We start from the raw sequence: 16,648 nt of genomic DNA on the forward strand, positions 1-16,648 counted from the left end.
AATGACATTATGAAGGACAGAGATAAGGCTCTCAGAAACATTTTACATGGTTGAGACCTTACTCTGAGCTGCTCGGGCAACATCCAAGGGCTAATGTCCCCTGAAGGCTATAAAGGATGGATGGCCTCCTGTGTGGCATGTTTATGCACTTGAAATCAAATAGCAGAAATAGTTAAAAGGTACTAGAGCATCAAACTAAACTGAGTCTTTAAAGCCCGCTTAAGGTGCGTAGAGCACTATTGTACAAGAAATAACAATATCCATTCGTTTACAGTTACAGCAGTTTGTGACAAGCACGTCAAATCCTCAACCGACGCGACCAGTCTTAGCAGGAGGCCGTGTTCTGCTACTGCGGACCTGGTTACAATTTCAGAATCTCCTTATGCTCAAAAGTGGGAAATCTCAACTTGTAACTTGTGAAATAGTAAACTAGAGAAGTTTTCAGGAGATAGAGCAGCAGTTATACTTGTACTTACAGTGCTTTCAGGTGCTCTATAACCAAGATAGTTTTCCACAATCAAAATATTACTACAAATAGGAGTTTTAGAACATATTAAAGGTTTACCAAAATAAAACTGATGACCACATTCAACTTGCAGTATTTTATTCACCTCCTTGACTACTTTGATATAAAAACCAGGACCCTGAACTTGCTTCTATAATTTCATTATTGTGATATGGTTGCTCTTTCTGGTAATAGACTTTTTCTCCATTTTTAAGTAAACATTTTTCAATTATAAAAATTGGGTGAATTTTAGAAAATTTTGTTTTCAGCATTTAAAAATACAAATGGTAGAAATTTTGACATAGTTTATGTAATCACTTTTATTGGGGGGCAAACAGGCCATTTTAACAAACAATTGTTTCCATAGCCCGCGTTAAGAAAAAAATTACAAACTGCACGTTACAGTACCCAATAATGATGATGCTTAGGGAGAAAACGAATGAGTCCTGACAGATGACAAATATATATTCATCAGGCTTTAATCATATGCAATAATATATTTCTCACAAATCAAATTATATGGTCTTCACATTAAGGGATTTGTTTAGTAAAGGCATTTATGATTTCAGTTGTTAAACTATGATTTCTTACAGTATTTATTCAGTGCATCCTGATTTATTTCCAATATCAAAAACTATGTTATACTTTATTCTGAATACATAAACATCACTTTTAGTGATAAGATATGTTACAATGGTTTTTCCTAAATAACTAAAAATTCTATTCTGGGAAAGAGGGCCTACAAATATTTCAAAGTTATCTGGTATGTAAGTTCCTATTGTTAGAATTAAAACTGCCTTGAGATAGTGGTAAGTCTTAAGAATACATTTTACTTTCATTGTAGACTTCTACTCAAATGCAGTGGGTCGTCCATAATAAAAGGTCATTCTAAGCCACAGTTGATAGGTCTTTCACTTAGACTTACTATGGGATTATTCCCTCCTCCAGAGGTGATGATAAACAGGGGTGGGCAAAACTAGGTTTACAGTTGTAATACAAATAAATAATACAGTAATTAATTAATAATACAAAAATAAACTTTGTGTACTCACAACTATAAAACTACTTTTGCCCACCTCGTATATTGATCTATCTTGTTCTTTCCTGCTAACCACGATGAGCGCTGACTATGCTTTCTGCTGGCCAGAGCTGAAACTCAACAAGGTTAACCAGATCTTATAAGAATTAAGCTTGTTTTCCTTTTTTTTAAAAAAAAAATTTATTTATTTTTGAAGAGAGGGGAAGGGAAGGAGGAAGAGAGGGAGAGAAACATGAGTGAGAGAAACATCGATCAGTTGCCTATTGGTGCCCTCAACTGGGGACCTGGCCTGCAACCTAGGCATGTGCCCTGGCAGGAATCAAACCTGCAACCTTCCAGTTCACAGGTCGGTGCTCACTCCACTGAGCTACACCAGCCAGGGCAAGCCTGTTTTCTGTAAAGCTGGAAAATAAGTCTGTGAACTAGTAAGTAGAGATAATAGTTCAATTCATCATAATGGAGAATTTTTGTTACTGCTAAAGTATCTACATCATAATCATCATAATAGCCATTAAGCGCCTCATTTTCTCTGCCATTACTGCACTTCGACACATCTGGATGGAATAAAATGGCCACATCACTCGATAACTGTTAACTCTTTTGAGGAGATTACTTCAGGATATAAATGTGATGTGAGAAGTGAGCTAAATCATATGCCCCTATCAAGAATACAATATAATACCACTAGCAAAATAAGTGTAAAGTGTTCTTTGTAAATCTAATTAACAGAATGCATGCTTGTGAAATGAAGGCATGAAAATAGACACCACTCAAAATTTAGACAGCACAAAAATAATTTCATAACAAGAACATGGGATGGCGTGTTGCTGTCCACATTACCATGCTTTTCAGAAAGGGCTGAGTCAGTGAATCTCGTGGCCTAAGGCAGTGATCCTGCACTTGAGAACTACCTGGGAGCTTTAAAAAATGCTGAAGCCCAGCCCACCCCCAGAGGGACTAATTGGCCCAGAGTTTAGCTCTGAGCATGTTTAAAAAAAAAATTTTTTTTTTGTGGAAATCTTTTTTTCCTTTGAGAGAGACACAGAGAGAGAAACATCAATTTGTTGTTTCACTTATTTATACATTTACTGATCGATTCTTGTATATGCCTTGAGCGGGGATCAAAACTGCAACCCTCTCATATCAGGACAATACTCTAACCAACTGAGCTACCCGGCCAGGGCTTGAGCATAAGATTTTTTAACAAACTCCCTAAGTCATTCAGATGGGTAGCCAGGACTGCAAAATGCTGGGCCCAAGAGAAAGAGGCCTGAGGAAAAATCAGGTTTGCCTGAGCAAGGTAATATTCCACCAGGGAGTGTGCATATGCTTCCTTGTAAAAATGAATAAGTGGCACTGCATTTTTTTAAGGTCCACCCCATGTCCTAAATATCCTATTTTAAGAGGCCTTTGTAAAATAGGTACTATTTTTAATTGTTTTCATTGTTTTTAATCTTCCGAAATGTGAAATATCTTAGACTTGCAGATTGAATGCGGCAGATAAATGCACTTACATCCACTCCATCCACAAACCCCACTAAATTAAAGGTATAAAAAGAAAAGATATAAATTCATAATAATGACAAAAACAGGAGAGCAAGTAACGGCAGTCGGATTGTTACAAAGACATTTTGGTGCTTCAGAACCCTGGGAAGGCTCAGGAAACATTGTTATCAGGGTGGGCAACTAGCAGTCTCTGTCACAATTTAAAACTGAAATTCAAGGAAGAGCAGAAGTAAGTAGTTATGAGATGTAGAAGCAAACAGATGAAACTGTTAAGAGTTTAAAATGGCAGTTCCTGCCCTGACCTGTTTAGCTCAGTTGGTTGGGCGTTGGTACCACAAAGCAAAAGGTCACTGGTTTAGTTCCTGATCAGGGCACAAGCCTGGTTTGCAGGTTCAGTCTGCAGTTGGAGTGTATACAAGAAACAACCAATCAGTGTTTCTCGCTCACATGGATGCTTCTTTCCCACTCTATCTCCCTCCCTTCCCATGTTTCTAAAAAATAAATAAAAAATATATTTTTAAAAAATAATAAAATGGCAGTTCCTTGGAAGTGGGAAGTGGGGATGATGGGGAAGGGCAAGCCAGGAGTCCACTGTTTTAAAAGCCTTGTGTCATTGGACTTCTCAAATTAAGTATATGCATCATTTAGATTTAAAAAGGAAAACTCTTTTAAAAAGCTACTTTTGACAAGGGTATGGGGGAAAGGTATGCAAATACTGCAGATGGGAATGTAAAATGTAAAATTTTTCTGAAGTGCAGCTGGGTAATATGGATCAAAATTTTACATGTGTGGAACATTTAGTCCAACATTTCCACTCTTAGAATTTATTCTAAGGGAGTGATTGGACAAATGCCGCTTTGATTATTTTTTAAAAATTCGAAACTACTTACATGCCCCACACCAGAATCTTGATTTGAAAAGTGATGCCTCCTTCATACAATGGAATTACATGCAAATATTTCAAATGATGCATTTCACATGCACCAGACAGTCAAAAATGGAAGCCTGAAAATGGCAAGAGTTGTGAGCATGTGAAACGGCGGGAACACTGATATTTTGCTGGTGAGAGTGTACACTGATACAATCTCTCCAGGAAAAAACAGAGATTGGCATTACTTAAATGAAAAGTTGAACATGCACTTCTCTTTGACCAGCAATTCCTCTGTGAGGGAGTATAAAATGATGTAACTATGAAGAAAATTACCATTACATAGTTAAATGAAAGGATATTACACCCATGTGCAACTAGGTGACATGCAAGAATGTCCATAAAATGTCCAACAATTACTACACAGTCATGTGAGTGAATCTATGAATCTCACAAATATGTTGAACAGGAAAAGCAAGACCCGAAAGAACAGAATGGCTTTACCTCCGTAAGCTCCAGATACAGCAAAATGAAACTGAACAGGAAAATGGAGAGGTGACTAACTCAGGAGACATATACCACAGAACTAGAATAAGAGAACTGGGCTATATCAAAATTTCAGAGGAAGAGAACAATACAGATGTCACAGCTGCCCAAAAGAAAACATCCTATGTTAGATAACACAGAAATAGTAGCTCGGTCACACCACAAGTGTGCTTGTCTTCATAGAAGTTTTCAGTAAAAGCTAAAAGATTAGTTGTATCTAAAGAAAAGGAAAGCTAGTAGCACTTTTGGAGAGACAGTTACCAGAGAACTGCCACCGTTGGTACGTGGAGGGTGAAATTAAGCCCAGTTTTGGGGCTCGCAGCAGCTCTTTTCATCAGCCGCATAAACAAAAGTCTCAGTTTTTTAAATACTCAATTTAAAGAAACCTACAGCTTTTAAGTTGAAAACGTATCGTGTGCAGTACAACTCTGGCTATGCAAATAAGAGCTGAGTCATTGCCTTGGAGCTTTTTGCTGTAGCTGAAGCTCCACTACAGCTTGCAGGGCAGGGAAAGGCCAAGGTTCCTTTCTACCCAGGATCCTGATTCCGTTTGTTTTGTTAATATGAGGCTCTGAGTGTGATTTCATTGAAATTAAGTATTTTGTTGACCATTTAAGAAAATGATGTCAGAGCTCCGTATTTGACATGAGAGAAGGTTCACAATATAACGTTAAATGAAATATAAAAGGCAAATGAGAAAAATATATTTAATACGTCTACACGGTTTCTTCCCAAAATGCACGTGTCTGTGCATGTTGGGCATGTATGTGCATAGAAAAATCCTTATTCCAAAATGTTATCAGTGGCTGTCTTTTTTCAAATTCTTTTTCAAAAAATCCCACGACCGAGGGGGGAATAAGGAGACTAAATGGTAATGGGGAAAAAATACAATAAAGATTAAATTTTTAAAAATCCCACAACCATCGTTTATTGTCAAGATGAATCCTGACGGGCTTATGGGTAGGATATCTGGTAGCGAGCACTGGCACAAGGACCTCCAAAACTTTTTGGATTCGCAGCGACGGAGAACAGCTACCAGCAGGGGCCGGTTAATACTGGATGAAGATTATCTTTGATCTTCTTGGACGCCTCATCTACGGCTGATGGGAAGGGCTCACTGTTACATTTATGGTAATAGGCCACGAGGGCCTTGGAGATGGACTGATTGCTTAAATCTGGACCACATGACCACCACTCTTCACGCGGATGTCCACTCTGGCAAATCTCTCCTTACCCGGAAGCAAAACAGGTTTCAGTAGCTTATATTGCAGCGTGCGCGACTCCACCATTTCCAGGGGTCACCCATTCACCTTGACGAGGCCATTGCCGGGTTTGCAGGGCGCCACCGCTGTGGCTGTCTTCTTGCACGTGCGTGCGAAGGAAGACCTGCGTGGACTGCAGAGGACCCCTTAGGAGCGCCTGGCTGCGGGCCTGTACAGGAGATCTGTAACGCGCGGCGCCGACACCCTCCAAAAAAGCTTTAAAAATTCTTTATTTTTGTCTATGTTTTCAGAAATTTCTGTGCCTCACATAGTAAGAAAAAAAGAGAAAAATAATGATTTCATAACAAGCAAAGAAAAAGAAATTAGAAGGGAAAAATAATAAACATAGAAGAAGTACTACACAAAGAATCAGGGAAACCAAAATGATTTTTTAAAAGATTTGATCAAGGGAAAAAAGAAGAACCAAATAATATTAAGAATGAGAAATGGGATATAACTGAAGATGTAAAAATGTGGTCAACGCAGCTGGCTTCCTATGCAGTTTCCTATTCCTTTTTCCTCCCTTCCCTACTAACGGAGTGTATGTATTGTAGGAGCAGCAACGTGCTCACACACTGGAGGAGTGAAACTTGCAGGTGAGAATGACCAATGAGAGGTAAAAGTAATTGAGGAACTTCCAGAAATACTGACCCAGCCTGGATCGTTCCCTTTTTCCATTCCCTTGAACTTGGATGGGATGGCATAGCTGCAGGTACCTCCCTGAGACCAAAAAGAGAAGTCAAAGAATTACAGAGACCTCGGTTGGGATAGTTGAGGTTCTGTGAAATCATGGGTTTAAAGATGCTTCATGTGTGCTTATTCGTGGCTGTTTTTATCTTTATTGATGCATAAATTGTCCTATCTTAGGCCAATAGGAGCTTCTTCAAGTAAGCTCCTGAGTGCTTTTGACTCAACCTTAGTAGTCTTAGATACCTTCGTTGCTTTGTGGCACATACACACTCACATACACACACATACACAAAATAAGATGTTCCATACTCATCTTTTGTATTTTCTGTCCCAGACCTGGAATGAGGTATTTCTCCAAGGAGCTCTGGTTCCTTTTGATGGGAAAAAGTATTTATTCTTCAAAAATTGTCTCAACTATTCTTGGCTCTTTGCTTACTATATTCAAGATATAAAGGAGTTTTGAAGAAGTGTCAATGACATGGAGTTCTTATAAAAGAATTATAGCTAATAGTCACAAAAAGTGCCATTTTTCAAGACCAAATGAAGTAATAATCACCAGTGATGCTAAAACCATTAGAAGAAAATTGATAGGCAACTTTACAAAACTTTATAAAACTACAGAAAAGTTCTAATATCTTGAATAAGATATTAGGAAGTATTGAATTCATGGAAAAATAATAGTTTGCTACAGAAAAAGAACACTAAGTTCTGGCAGGGTAGCTCAGCTGGTTAGAGTATCATCCTCATAAGCCAAAGTTGTGGGTTCGATCCCTGGTCAGGGCACGTAAAAAGAACCAACCAATGAATGCATAAGTGAAACAAAAAATCGTTGTTTCTCTCTCTCAAATCAATAAATCTTTTTAAAAATTTAAAAAGAACATTAAGAGAATAAGAAATAGGTCTAGAGAATTAAAAATATGATGGCATATATCAAAACTTCATTACAAGTATTAGAAGACAAAGTTGGGACCATCTTCTGGAAAGCAGAGCAAAACAAGATGTAGAGAAATAAGAGAGAAAAGATAAGAAAAATTAGGGGAGCATTCTAGAATGTACGTCTTAGTAAAGGAAATCCAGAAAGAGAAAAATAAATGGAAAGGAAAATATTATGAAAGAGTTAAAGAAACTTTTTTCTTTTTTTATTTTTTAGGAATTAAAGTTTTCTAGCACATACACACTTCCTTATCCCCACCCTTCTGATATAGTTGTTTTAATTTCATTAATTTATAATCTTTTTTTACATTATTTCCATGTGAATACTATTCACAACCTAGTCATATAGTGTCCTATGAATACATTACTTTCTTGTTCAGCTTCTTTTGGTCTCTGAGTTAATATTTGCCTTATGTTTTTATTTGCTTCTCTATACACTTATTACCAATTTCTTTTCCAGTCTCTGCTGGAAACATTACTCTCCTTTCAATACATTCCAATGCCCCAGGTTATTTAATAATTTTATCTAATATTTATATCAAAAAAATTTTAGTATTTTTTAGCTTCCTGGAGCTTTTTAAAAAATATATTTAATTTTTTTTTTTTTTAGAGCAAAGGGAAGGGAGAAAGAGGGGGCAAGAAACATCATTGTGAGAGAGATACATCTATTGGTTGCCTCCCACACACCTGCAACTGGGGTCCTGGTTGGCAACCCGGGCATGTGCCCTGACTGGAAATCGAACTAGTGATCTTTCGGTTCGCAGGATGGCACTCAATCCACTGAGCCACACCAGCCAGGACTTGTTTGTCCATTAGTTGCTTCTGGTTTTATTTCCCACATATGAGTGAGATGATATGGTTCCCGACCTTTTCCATCTGATTTATTTTGCTTAGCACGATATCCTCAAGATCCATCTGTGTTGTCACAAATGGAAGTAGTTCATCTTTTCTTATGGCTGTTCGAATTTGTGAAATGAGTGTACTCTCTGCCAATATTCCATACACGATGAGAGTTTTAATTTGATGTATCTTTTTCCTGCTGGAGCTGGCACCCTAGTGTGTGCCAATCTAAGAGTGTACTCTACAGCCTGCCATCAATATTCCTGAGCAATCCAGGTACAACGCATAATCATTTTCTAAATCTTTCAGTGTCTGCCAGACATGTGGAAGTGTATAGCAAATGCTGAAACTGGCCAAATTCCTATAAGGACTAAAATCAGAGTTAGCTCAAAAGGACAGTATTGGGTAATTGAATTAAACAATAAGCTGTTTGTTCTATGAAAAGGCAAATACTCCTTTTCACTACCTACAATCCCAATAGTGTGCAACAAACATGAAATTCAATTCTTTTGATGAAATAATACTCTTGACTGCTTTAAAGGTTAGTGGGAGCTTTTCTTTCTCTGAAAATACTCTAAGTTGGACAAGTCAAACTAGCGAGGTTAATTTAACTCCTGTTGATCCTTCAAGATGCGGCTTAGATGTCACCTTACATCTTCCTTAAACTCCCCACCACCACCACCAGTAGAAAATAAAACTCAAGAGGTTACTTTGCAACACCTCTGTTTTACGAATTATGTTATTGCTTCTTATGCACATCACTGTTCAGCGTTGGACACCCCTATTCTAAATCACGGTATGCCCAGTGTCTAATAAAGTGCTCAGAATGTAGTAGGTGCTCAGTAAATATTTAATCAATGAATGAAAACTTTTGATTACCACCGAGTTTATCCTGGCATGATCTTCCTCCCGTGGTTGCCTGAGGTCTTCTCAGTGCTGCAGAGGGACATTGCCACCAGGAGACTCCTCAAGAGGTCACATGCAGAGATAGCGCCTTGAGAAATTGAGGGTTTGGCCCTCATCTGCACAGACACAGAAAACTGAGTGATCAGTGCATTTTATCTCTTCAGAGGTTATTTTTCTCAATAACTATGTATGGGGAACATTCTCTGACCCTGGCATTCTGCTGGGCACTGGGAATCCAGGAATTTCACAGGCACAGTTCCTGCCCTCATTTCCTTTACCACTTGGCTGAGGGAAAGAATAAATTAAACAAGTCCATATCCTGAAGAGTGGGACCGGCCCGGTATGGGAAGTACGGCGTGCTAGGAATGCATAATAGGCTCACCTAAAACACTCCGGGTGCCAGTGGGCTTCTGAACACACTTCCAGAATACACTCTCAGATCTGATCCACAAAGTCAGAATGTCCCTTCACTAACAATGAGCAATGGGAGTGTCTCATAGAATGGAAATGTAAACATATCTGCACTCTCTTTGTCTCTCTCTATCTCTGTCTATGTGTCTCTCCCCCTCCACACCCCCACAGTTAGGCCCACATGGGAAACAGATTATAATGGCAAGGTTGTTTGGTGAATAAGAAATCAAAGCGATTCTCCATGTTCAAAGGCATTAGGTTAGGAGTTCAGCGCCTCCACCCCCATACTAGGGATAGCCTTGCAAATAGGGCCATTATTTTTGAAGTTCTCTTTTTTTGACCAAGATCCTTTCTTCCCCCAAAATCCCCCAAACATTGCTTGAATGGGCTCTGCCCGCCTGGCCTCCCTGACTCTCCCTTTTCTAGGTTTCTACTCTTCTGATAACACACACTGCTTCTTTAGATTTTTCAATACCTGTGATCATATTATAGAGTATGACAAGGTCTGTAATTTCTGTCAGGAGACAGTGTAGTAGTAGTAGGAACTTCTGGGTGTGTGTTCAACTCAGGGCTGGAAATGACCCTGCTCAGGACCTCACACGCCCGCGGTGGTCAGCTATATTAGTTAGTCAGGGAGCCTACATTCCAGGCTCCTATAAATGCTTCTGTTAGCCATAGTTCAATCAACACCAGACGCTTTGCTGAGTAGCAAAATGAAGTTTAGAAGTGGGTTTTCATTGGTGAAATGAGTAGCTTGTTAGTCAGTATCATGGGTGTCAGAAATGGGCTCACATTGGTGAAATCAGTGGTTTCAAGATATGTGCACTGGGTAAAATCTGTGAGACTCTCCTCACCCTTGCACTAACAGGGTATAAAAACCTAGCAGGTCTCAAAACCAACAAAAACTCCAAAACCATCCACACAAACAAACAAAAAAAGATAGAAAAACCTAGCAGGGCTGAAGCCTCTTCACTTAAGGATAATGTTACAGGCTAAACCTTTAAATGGCCCTGTGTCCAGCTAAAAACTCTGTGGGTTCCAACTTTCCCAGTACTGTCTCTAAGGCCAACAGGTTCTTGCCTCTGTAATAGTGGTGAGTCAGGCTGCCTTGAATGCCTTGCATTTCATGCAAAACGATAGTAAGAATTGGGACATCACTGAGTTTACTGTTCAGAACTATTTTGTGCCTCAGGCTCTTAGCTATTTAATAAACATCTGAATAAGTGAGCTCATATTTAGGTTCTATTCATAGCCCCCAGGGAGCCTGGGAAGAATCCCCCTACCCAAGAGGAACTATTTTCCTTGTGACCTTCACCTTCCTTTCAGGCCTGTTCTTAACTGAAACAATAATTCCTTCAAGCAAAAGTGAGAATAATTAATGCAAACAGAACATGTTGTTCTCTTAAAAGACTTGATAAGCCCTTGAAGACCTAAAATATTCCAGCAGAGATAAGCAAAGAGCTTTACAGGGCCTTGGGCAAAGCCTTGACAGTAACCCCTTTGAGGCATTTAAGATAAAATATCTAAACAAAGAACAGGTTTATAAAAAAATGAGGTTAGTCTGACCCAAGGAAGAAGAGAGTGACCCAAGACCTAGAGAGCCAGGCAGAAGCTATTGTTTCTCTCACCGGCATTGGAAGCTTCACAACAATTCTGCTACACTTTATTTCTTAGCAGCCAATCACTAAGCCTGGCCCACATTCAAGAAGAGAGGAATCGGACTCCACCTTTTGAAGGGAGGCTCATCAAAGAACTTGTGGGCAGACTTAAAAAGCACCATTGTCTGCATTAAAGATGTTAGAAGAAACAGATCTCTAAAATTCATGTCTTGCACGAGCAGTAACAGCTATGTTTCTCTTGAGCAACTAGTTTGTTTTTGTTTTGAGATATTGTGAACCACTCTGCAAATCGTGTTTTCCTCTCTTCCCAGCTGTCAAGAAGCTCAAAATAAAAATTCAGTTCACCTCCATCTTGTGTACAAAACCTTAAGGCCATGTATTTTATACATTCAACTCACTCATGACTTCACCTTATTTTTTCTACCCTTCTTTCACTTCCACTTTCTTCTCTTCCCACTCCTCTCTCTCCCCCTCTCTGAATGAATGACATGCTATATATCTATATATCTACATACATAGGTCATGGCATGTTGTGTATGTGTTTATAAGCCACCCAAACCCTTTTGAAATATAAATGTATACAATTAAGTTTTTTCATTTATCTTAAAACAAGGTCACTTGGAGTGTCTTTTGTTTTCTTAATAAAGATAACTATTGATTTTTTTTGTTCCATACATACTTATACTCAAACAATAGAGAAAATCATGAAGTAAAAATACTCCCAAATCTCGCCACCCAGGGAAAAACATTAATAACATTTTGGTTAATAGCCTTCTAAACATTTCTTTATAAACATATAGGCAATTCTATAAAAATGGAATTTAAAAAATTTTAAATCGATTTTGAGAGAGAGAGAGACGGAGAGAGACAGAGACAGATACCGATTTGTTGTTCTACTTATTTATCCATTCATTGGTTGATTCTTGTATGTGCCCTGACCGGGGATGGAACCACAACCTTGGCACATGGCAACTTTGGCATACGGCAACCTTGGTGTCTAGTGTATCAGAACAATGCTGTAACCAACTGTGAGCTACCCGACCAGGGCACAAATGGAATTAAAAAATAAATCCTCACCCGAGGATAGATGTTTTATTGATTTTGGGGAGCGGGGGGGGAAGAGGAACATCGATTGGTTGTCTCCCATAAGAGCCCTGACTGGGGATCAAACCTGAAACCTAGGTATATGTCCAAATGTGTAATTGAACCTGCAACCTTTTTGGTGTACAGGATGACTCTCCAAACAACTGAGCCCCACTCAGCCAGGGTCCAGATGGAATTTTTTAAGCTCACTATGCTATATACATTTTCTAGGTCATTTTAAAATGTGTTTATCATTTTTAGTAGCCTGCATGGTGTTCTATTGTACCATAATTTAACTACAGTGCATTTTGAAGCTCAATTCCCTGGACATATTAGAAGCAGCATTATTGATAGATTTATTCTGCACCTTGCTAGGATTTTTGCCTTTAAGAAGGTGAAATATGGTTGGTGCAGCCACTGTGGAAAGCAATATGGTGTTACCTCAAAAATTTAAAAATGGAACTACCTTATGACCCAGCCATTCTACTTCTGGGAATTTATCCAAAGAAACCCAAAAACACTAATGCAAAAGAATATATGCATCCCTATGTTCCTTGCAGTGTTATTTAGAATAGGTAAGATTTGGAAGCAGCCAAAGTGTCCAACAGTAGATGAGTGGATACAACAACTATGGTATGTTTACACAATGGACTATTACTTGTCCTTAGAAAAAAAGGGAAATCTTACCCTTTGCAAAGGGTAATGGATGGACCTAGAGAGCCTTATGCTAAATGAAGTAAGTCAGGCAGAGAAAGACAAATACCATATGATTTCACTAGTATGTGGAATCTAATGAACAAACTGAACTAACAAGCAAAATAGAGACAGACTCTTAGCACGATGACAGCTCTGCGGGGAGTGGGCGGGAAGGGGGGGGTGAGGTTGGAGGGGTTGAGGGATCGAGCAAAAAAGGAAGAAAAAGAAAGAGAGAACTCTTGGACACGAACAACAGGTGTGGTAATTGCGCGAGGTGGGTGGGCGGAGGTGGAAGAGATATGGAGGGGATAAATGGTGATGGAAAATATAAATTAAAAAAAAAATCCTTAAAAAATAAAAAAGTGAAACATGGTGCCCGAGGCCATCAGCTTTATGCAGAATCTGGGTATGGGTTCATTATCTGTTGTTTTAGTTTTGAAATCTCAAAGCTGGATTGAGGTGTTCTGCCCATGAAATGAGATAATGATACTTTCATGAAATTCACAGAAATAATTAAAATTAATAGATGGCATTTCCCCAATATTGAAATTTAGTCTCAAGTATGTTATTAAACTTTTGGTGTCTGCTATCACTGTTTTGTATTCAACTCTAATAAAAATGCTGTAGTTTACACACATTTTCATATTTAATTATTTGAGACTATATGTCAGGATTTTATGGCGGTCGGTGACTTTCAGAAGCTCGGTCATTGGAGATCTGGTTCTATCAGATGAAAATAGGGAATACTCCTGAGGAAAACTCCACCCCGCCCCCAATCGTGTTAAGAAAAAAATTGATTCAGCAAACAGCGTTTGTTTAAAAAAAAAAAAAATCATTAACGGAGATAGCAGGATACATTCAACAAGTCTGAAGCGCCAACTAAGTACTAGAGGCTGGGGCGGTTCAGCCAAAGTGAACAGGACGCAGCCCCTACCCTGCAGGAGCTCGGGTCAGGTACTCGGTGCTGAGAGCTCTGGTGGAGCCGCAGGACTTGGGCAGGGGTCCGAGCCAAAAACCTTAACTTCTAAAAGCCATTACATCTCTCCCTCTTTGAAAGTCACGAAGTGTTTCCCCTTATCCTAAAATCAGTCGGGCTCAGTTCCGAAGAAGAGCAACAAAAACACAACAACCCGTCCCCATTCCCACTCTCTCCCAAATCCTGGGACATTTCTAAACTTTTCCCGCAGGATAATAAAGAATACTTTCCGGTGTCTGTACATCGCCCCCAGAAACTACAATTCCCAGTAGGCTGAACGCGCCCCACGGTGGTTACTCTGCGCGGCTCAAGACGCCGCATTACGCTCCAATCCCGATTCGGGCCTGCGAGCCGTGGCCGCGCTGCTTGCTGGGACTTGTAGTCCGCTCCAGAGTGTCTTTCCCCGTCTGCGCAGACTCTCACGGCCTATGTTCGCCCTTCTGCCCAGCAGAAGCCCAGCCCCGCTTCAATGCTCCCCACCCCCATTCGGCTCCATCCCCACGGGGGCCAACCTCCTCCGGTCATGTGGGGAACATGGTATGCGGCGATTGGCTGTGGTGGTTTAGGGGCGGGGCGCGAGGTCCTGCGAGGTTCCTTGCCCCTTGTAGGGCCGCTTGTTTGGCTGCTGCCGTCACCTCATGGCGACGCGGGTAGAAGAGGCAGCGCGGGGAAGAGGCGGCGGCGCCGAGGAGGTGATTGAGGCCGGACGGGGCGGACGGCGACGCAGCCCGCGGCAGAAGGTCAGTCTGGGTGCGTCCGCGTTGTTGCTGGGCTGGGGGAATGCTCGGGTTAGCTTTTTCGGGGTGCACTTCTTTACTCTCCCCAGTTACCTTTAGCCACGGGACGAACATCCGGCTCTCTTCCTTCTCGGGGGTGACGACCGTGGAAGCAGGTGGGGGGGGCAGTGGGACCGGGATGGATGGAGTAGGAGGGGGCGACGATTGGGGTTTGGGGGCGCACGGCGGAGGTGGAGAGGGAGGGCAGCGTTGTGCAACCCGGTGGGAGGGGGAAAGGGTGCGAGGCGGGGGCGCGCCAGGTGTGACAGCCACGTGCGGCCGGTGCCGCGGGTGCCAGGTGTTCTCTCTCGCAGCCCCAGCCCTCCGCGTGCTCCCTGCGCTCCCTGCACTGGGTGCCGCCTTCGGTGGGGGGGCTGTTTAGGGCCACCGGCTCGCCCTCCTGTCGCCGGGCAGGTGCGCCGGGAGCGCTGCGGAGTGCGTCCGGGCGGTGCGGACGAGGCTGTTGCGCAGTAATATAACCGCGCGGGAGCCGGGTCTGAGCTGGGTCCCCTTCCCCCGCGCTCCCCGGCACTACGCGGGCGGCTGCTGCGGAGACAGAGGGGGTGTTCGATTCCTGGGACCCAGACTCCGGGGGTGGTCTCTGGGCACCGCGGGCCTGGGTGCACGTGGGGCCGGCGATGCTGGAGGACCTGGGTTCCGCAGAGTTGGAAGCAGTATTGCGTGATAGCCGGTCTTTCCAATTCAGTCCCCCCCTTGCTATTTTTAAATTTATTTTTCCATCTTTTCTTTTTCTTCTTCTTCCTTTTCTTTTCTTTTTTTTCTTTTTTTCTCCTCTCGGTTAGCGTAAACTTGGGCGCCTTCCTGCCCCTGTCCTTTGGTCTCTCTCAATCTGGGAGGCAGGCTGGCAGGCTGGACCGTTCCCCTTGCCTTACTTGACTCACGTCAAGGAGTTTTCAATGTCTCCCTGGATACAGGAAAATCGAGACCTTCAGAGTGGGAGAATTCTACTTGTTCTGGAGTCAGTGGGTGGAGTTCGAAAAAGATTGCACAATGAATGGCAAACAGGGCTTTCAGGGCCCAGGAATGGAGAACTGCAGGGAAAGGGGCTGGAAAGGTGGAAACTCCCTCTCTTTTCTTGCAGTTAAGCATCTTGAAACATTGGAGGTCCTGCTTGATCACTCAGGGCTATTTAATACTACAGTTGACCCTTAAACAATGCAGGGGTGGGGTTATGGGCACCCTCCCCTCCATAACTTTTAACTCCCCCCAAATTTAACTACACAGTTGCCCCTCAGTACCGAGGGAGCTTGATTCCAGGACCCCGCAGATACCAAAATCCTGCGGATGCTCAAGTCCCCTATATAAAATGGCGAAGATCAATGCATACAGTCGGCCCTCTGCATCTGTGGACTACCAACCAGGGATAGAAAACAGTACAGGTATTTATTGAAAAAAATGCGTGCATAAGTGGACCTGCATGGTTCAAACCCGTGTCCAAGAGTTAGCTGTACTTAATTATGTACATGAGTATTCTTAAAAATCACTCCTGTATGAAATTATGAAATGTTTTTATAGTATGATTCATGAACTTCAAAAAGGAGAACAAAGGTTCGGCCTCCGGGTGAGCAAAGTATCAAGAATTAGCTTTTGGAGGCCTGATTCTAAGGTCAGGTATTTTCATCTCTGTGCCTGAGGGTGTTACTACTTCTCAATTACCTCTCTTTCTCTCTCTCTCTTTGTACTCTAAAAGAAAGATCCAGTACTTGCAGGACTGAAAAAGAAGCTGTGGACCCAGTGTACTCTAGGGATTCAACACTGTCACTTTGGACACTTCACTTTTTTCCTGAGGGTGGGGCGCCAATTTCAGTGTTTGATTTCATAGGTCCCCCAGGGGAGGACTCTGATAAAAAGCCACTGCAGTTTAGGACGTAAGTTCCCTTTTATGCTGCTGGGGTAAGCACAAGAAGTCTGAATTAGGAACTGAGGTTTAATCAACTAGCATTTCAAGCTACCAAGATAAGAGGTAATGAC

General features: G+C 41.5%; 1 protein-coding gene and 1 pseudogene across 1 annotated transcript in view; one reads left to right on the forward strand and one right to left on the reverse strand.

The window, feature by feature from the left end:
• Positions 1 to 5,418: 5,418 nt before the first annotated feature.
• On the reverse strand, positions 5,419 to 14,201 carry LOC129076846 (40S ribosomal protein S16-like; annotated as a pseudogene).
• A 299-nt stretch (positions 14,202 to 14,500) lies between these two features.
• TXLNG (taxilin gamma) overlaps positions 14,501 to 16,648 on the forward strand; it is a 45,134-nt gene continuing 42,986 nt past the window's right edge. Inside the window, exon 1 of the mRNA XM_054581098.1 lies at positions 14,501 to 14,620. Within this exon, the coding sequence (XP_054437073.1) occupies positions 14,519 to 14,620 (102 nt within the window). The 5' untranslated portion in view covers positions 14,501 to 14,518. The remainder of the gene's footprint in view (positions 14,621 to 16,648) is intronic.

This window comes from Pteronotus mesoamericanus, unplaced genomic scaffold (genome assembly GCF_021234165.1).
Source record: "Pteronotus mesoamericanus isolate MK-2021 breed Mesoamerican mustached bat unplaced genomic scaffold, CSHL_Meso_final contig_65, whole genome shotgun sequence".
NCBI lineage: Eukaryota > Metazoa > Chordata > Mammalia > Chiroptera > Mormoopidae > Pteronotus > Pteronotus mesoamericanus.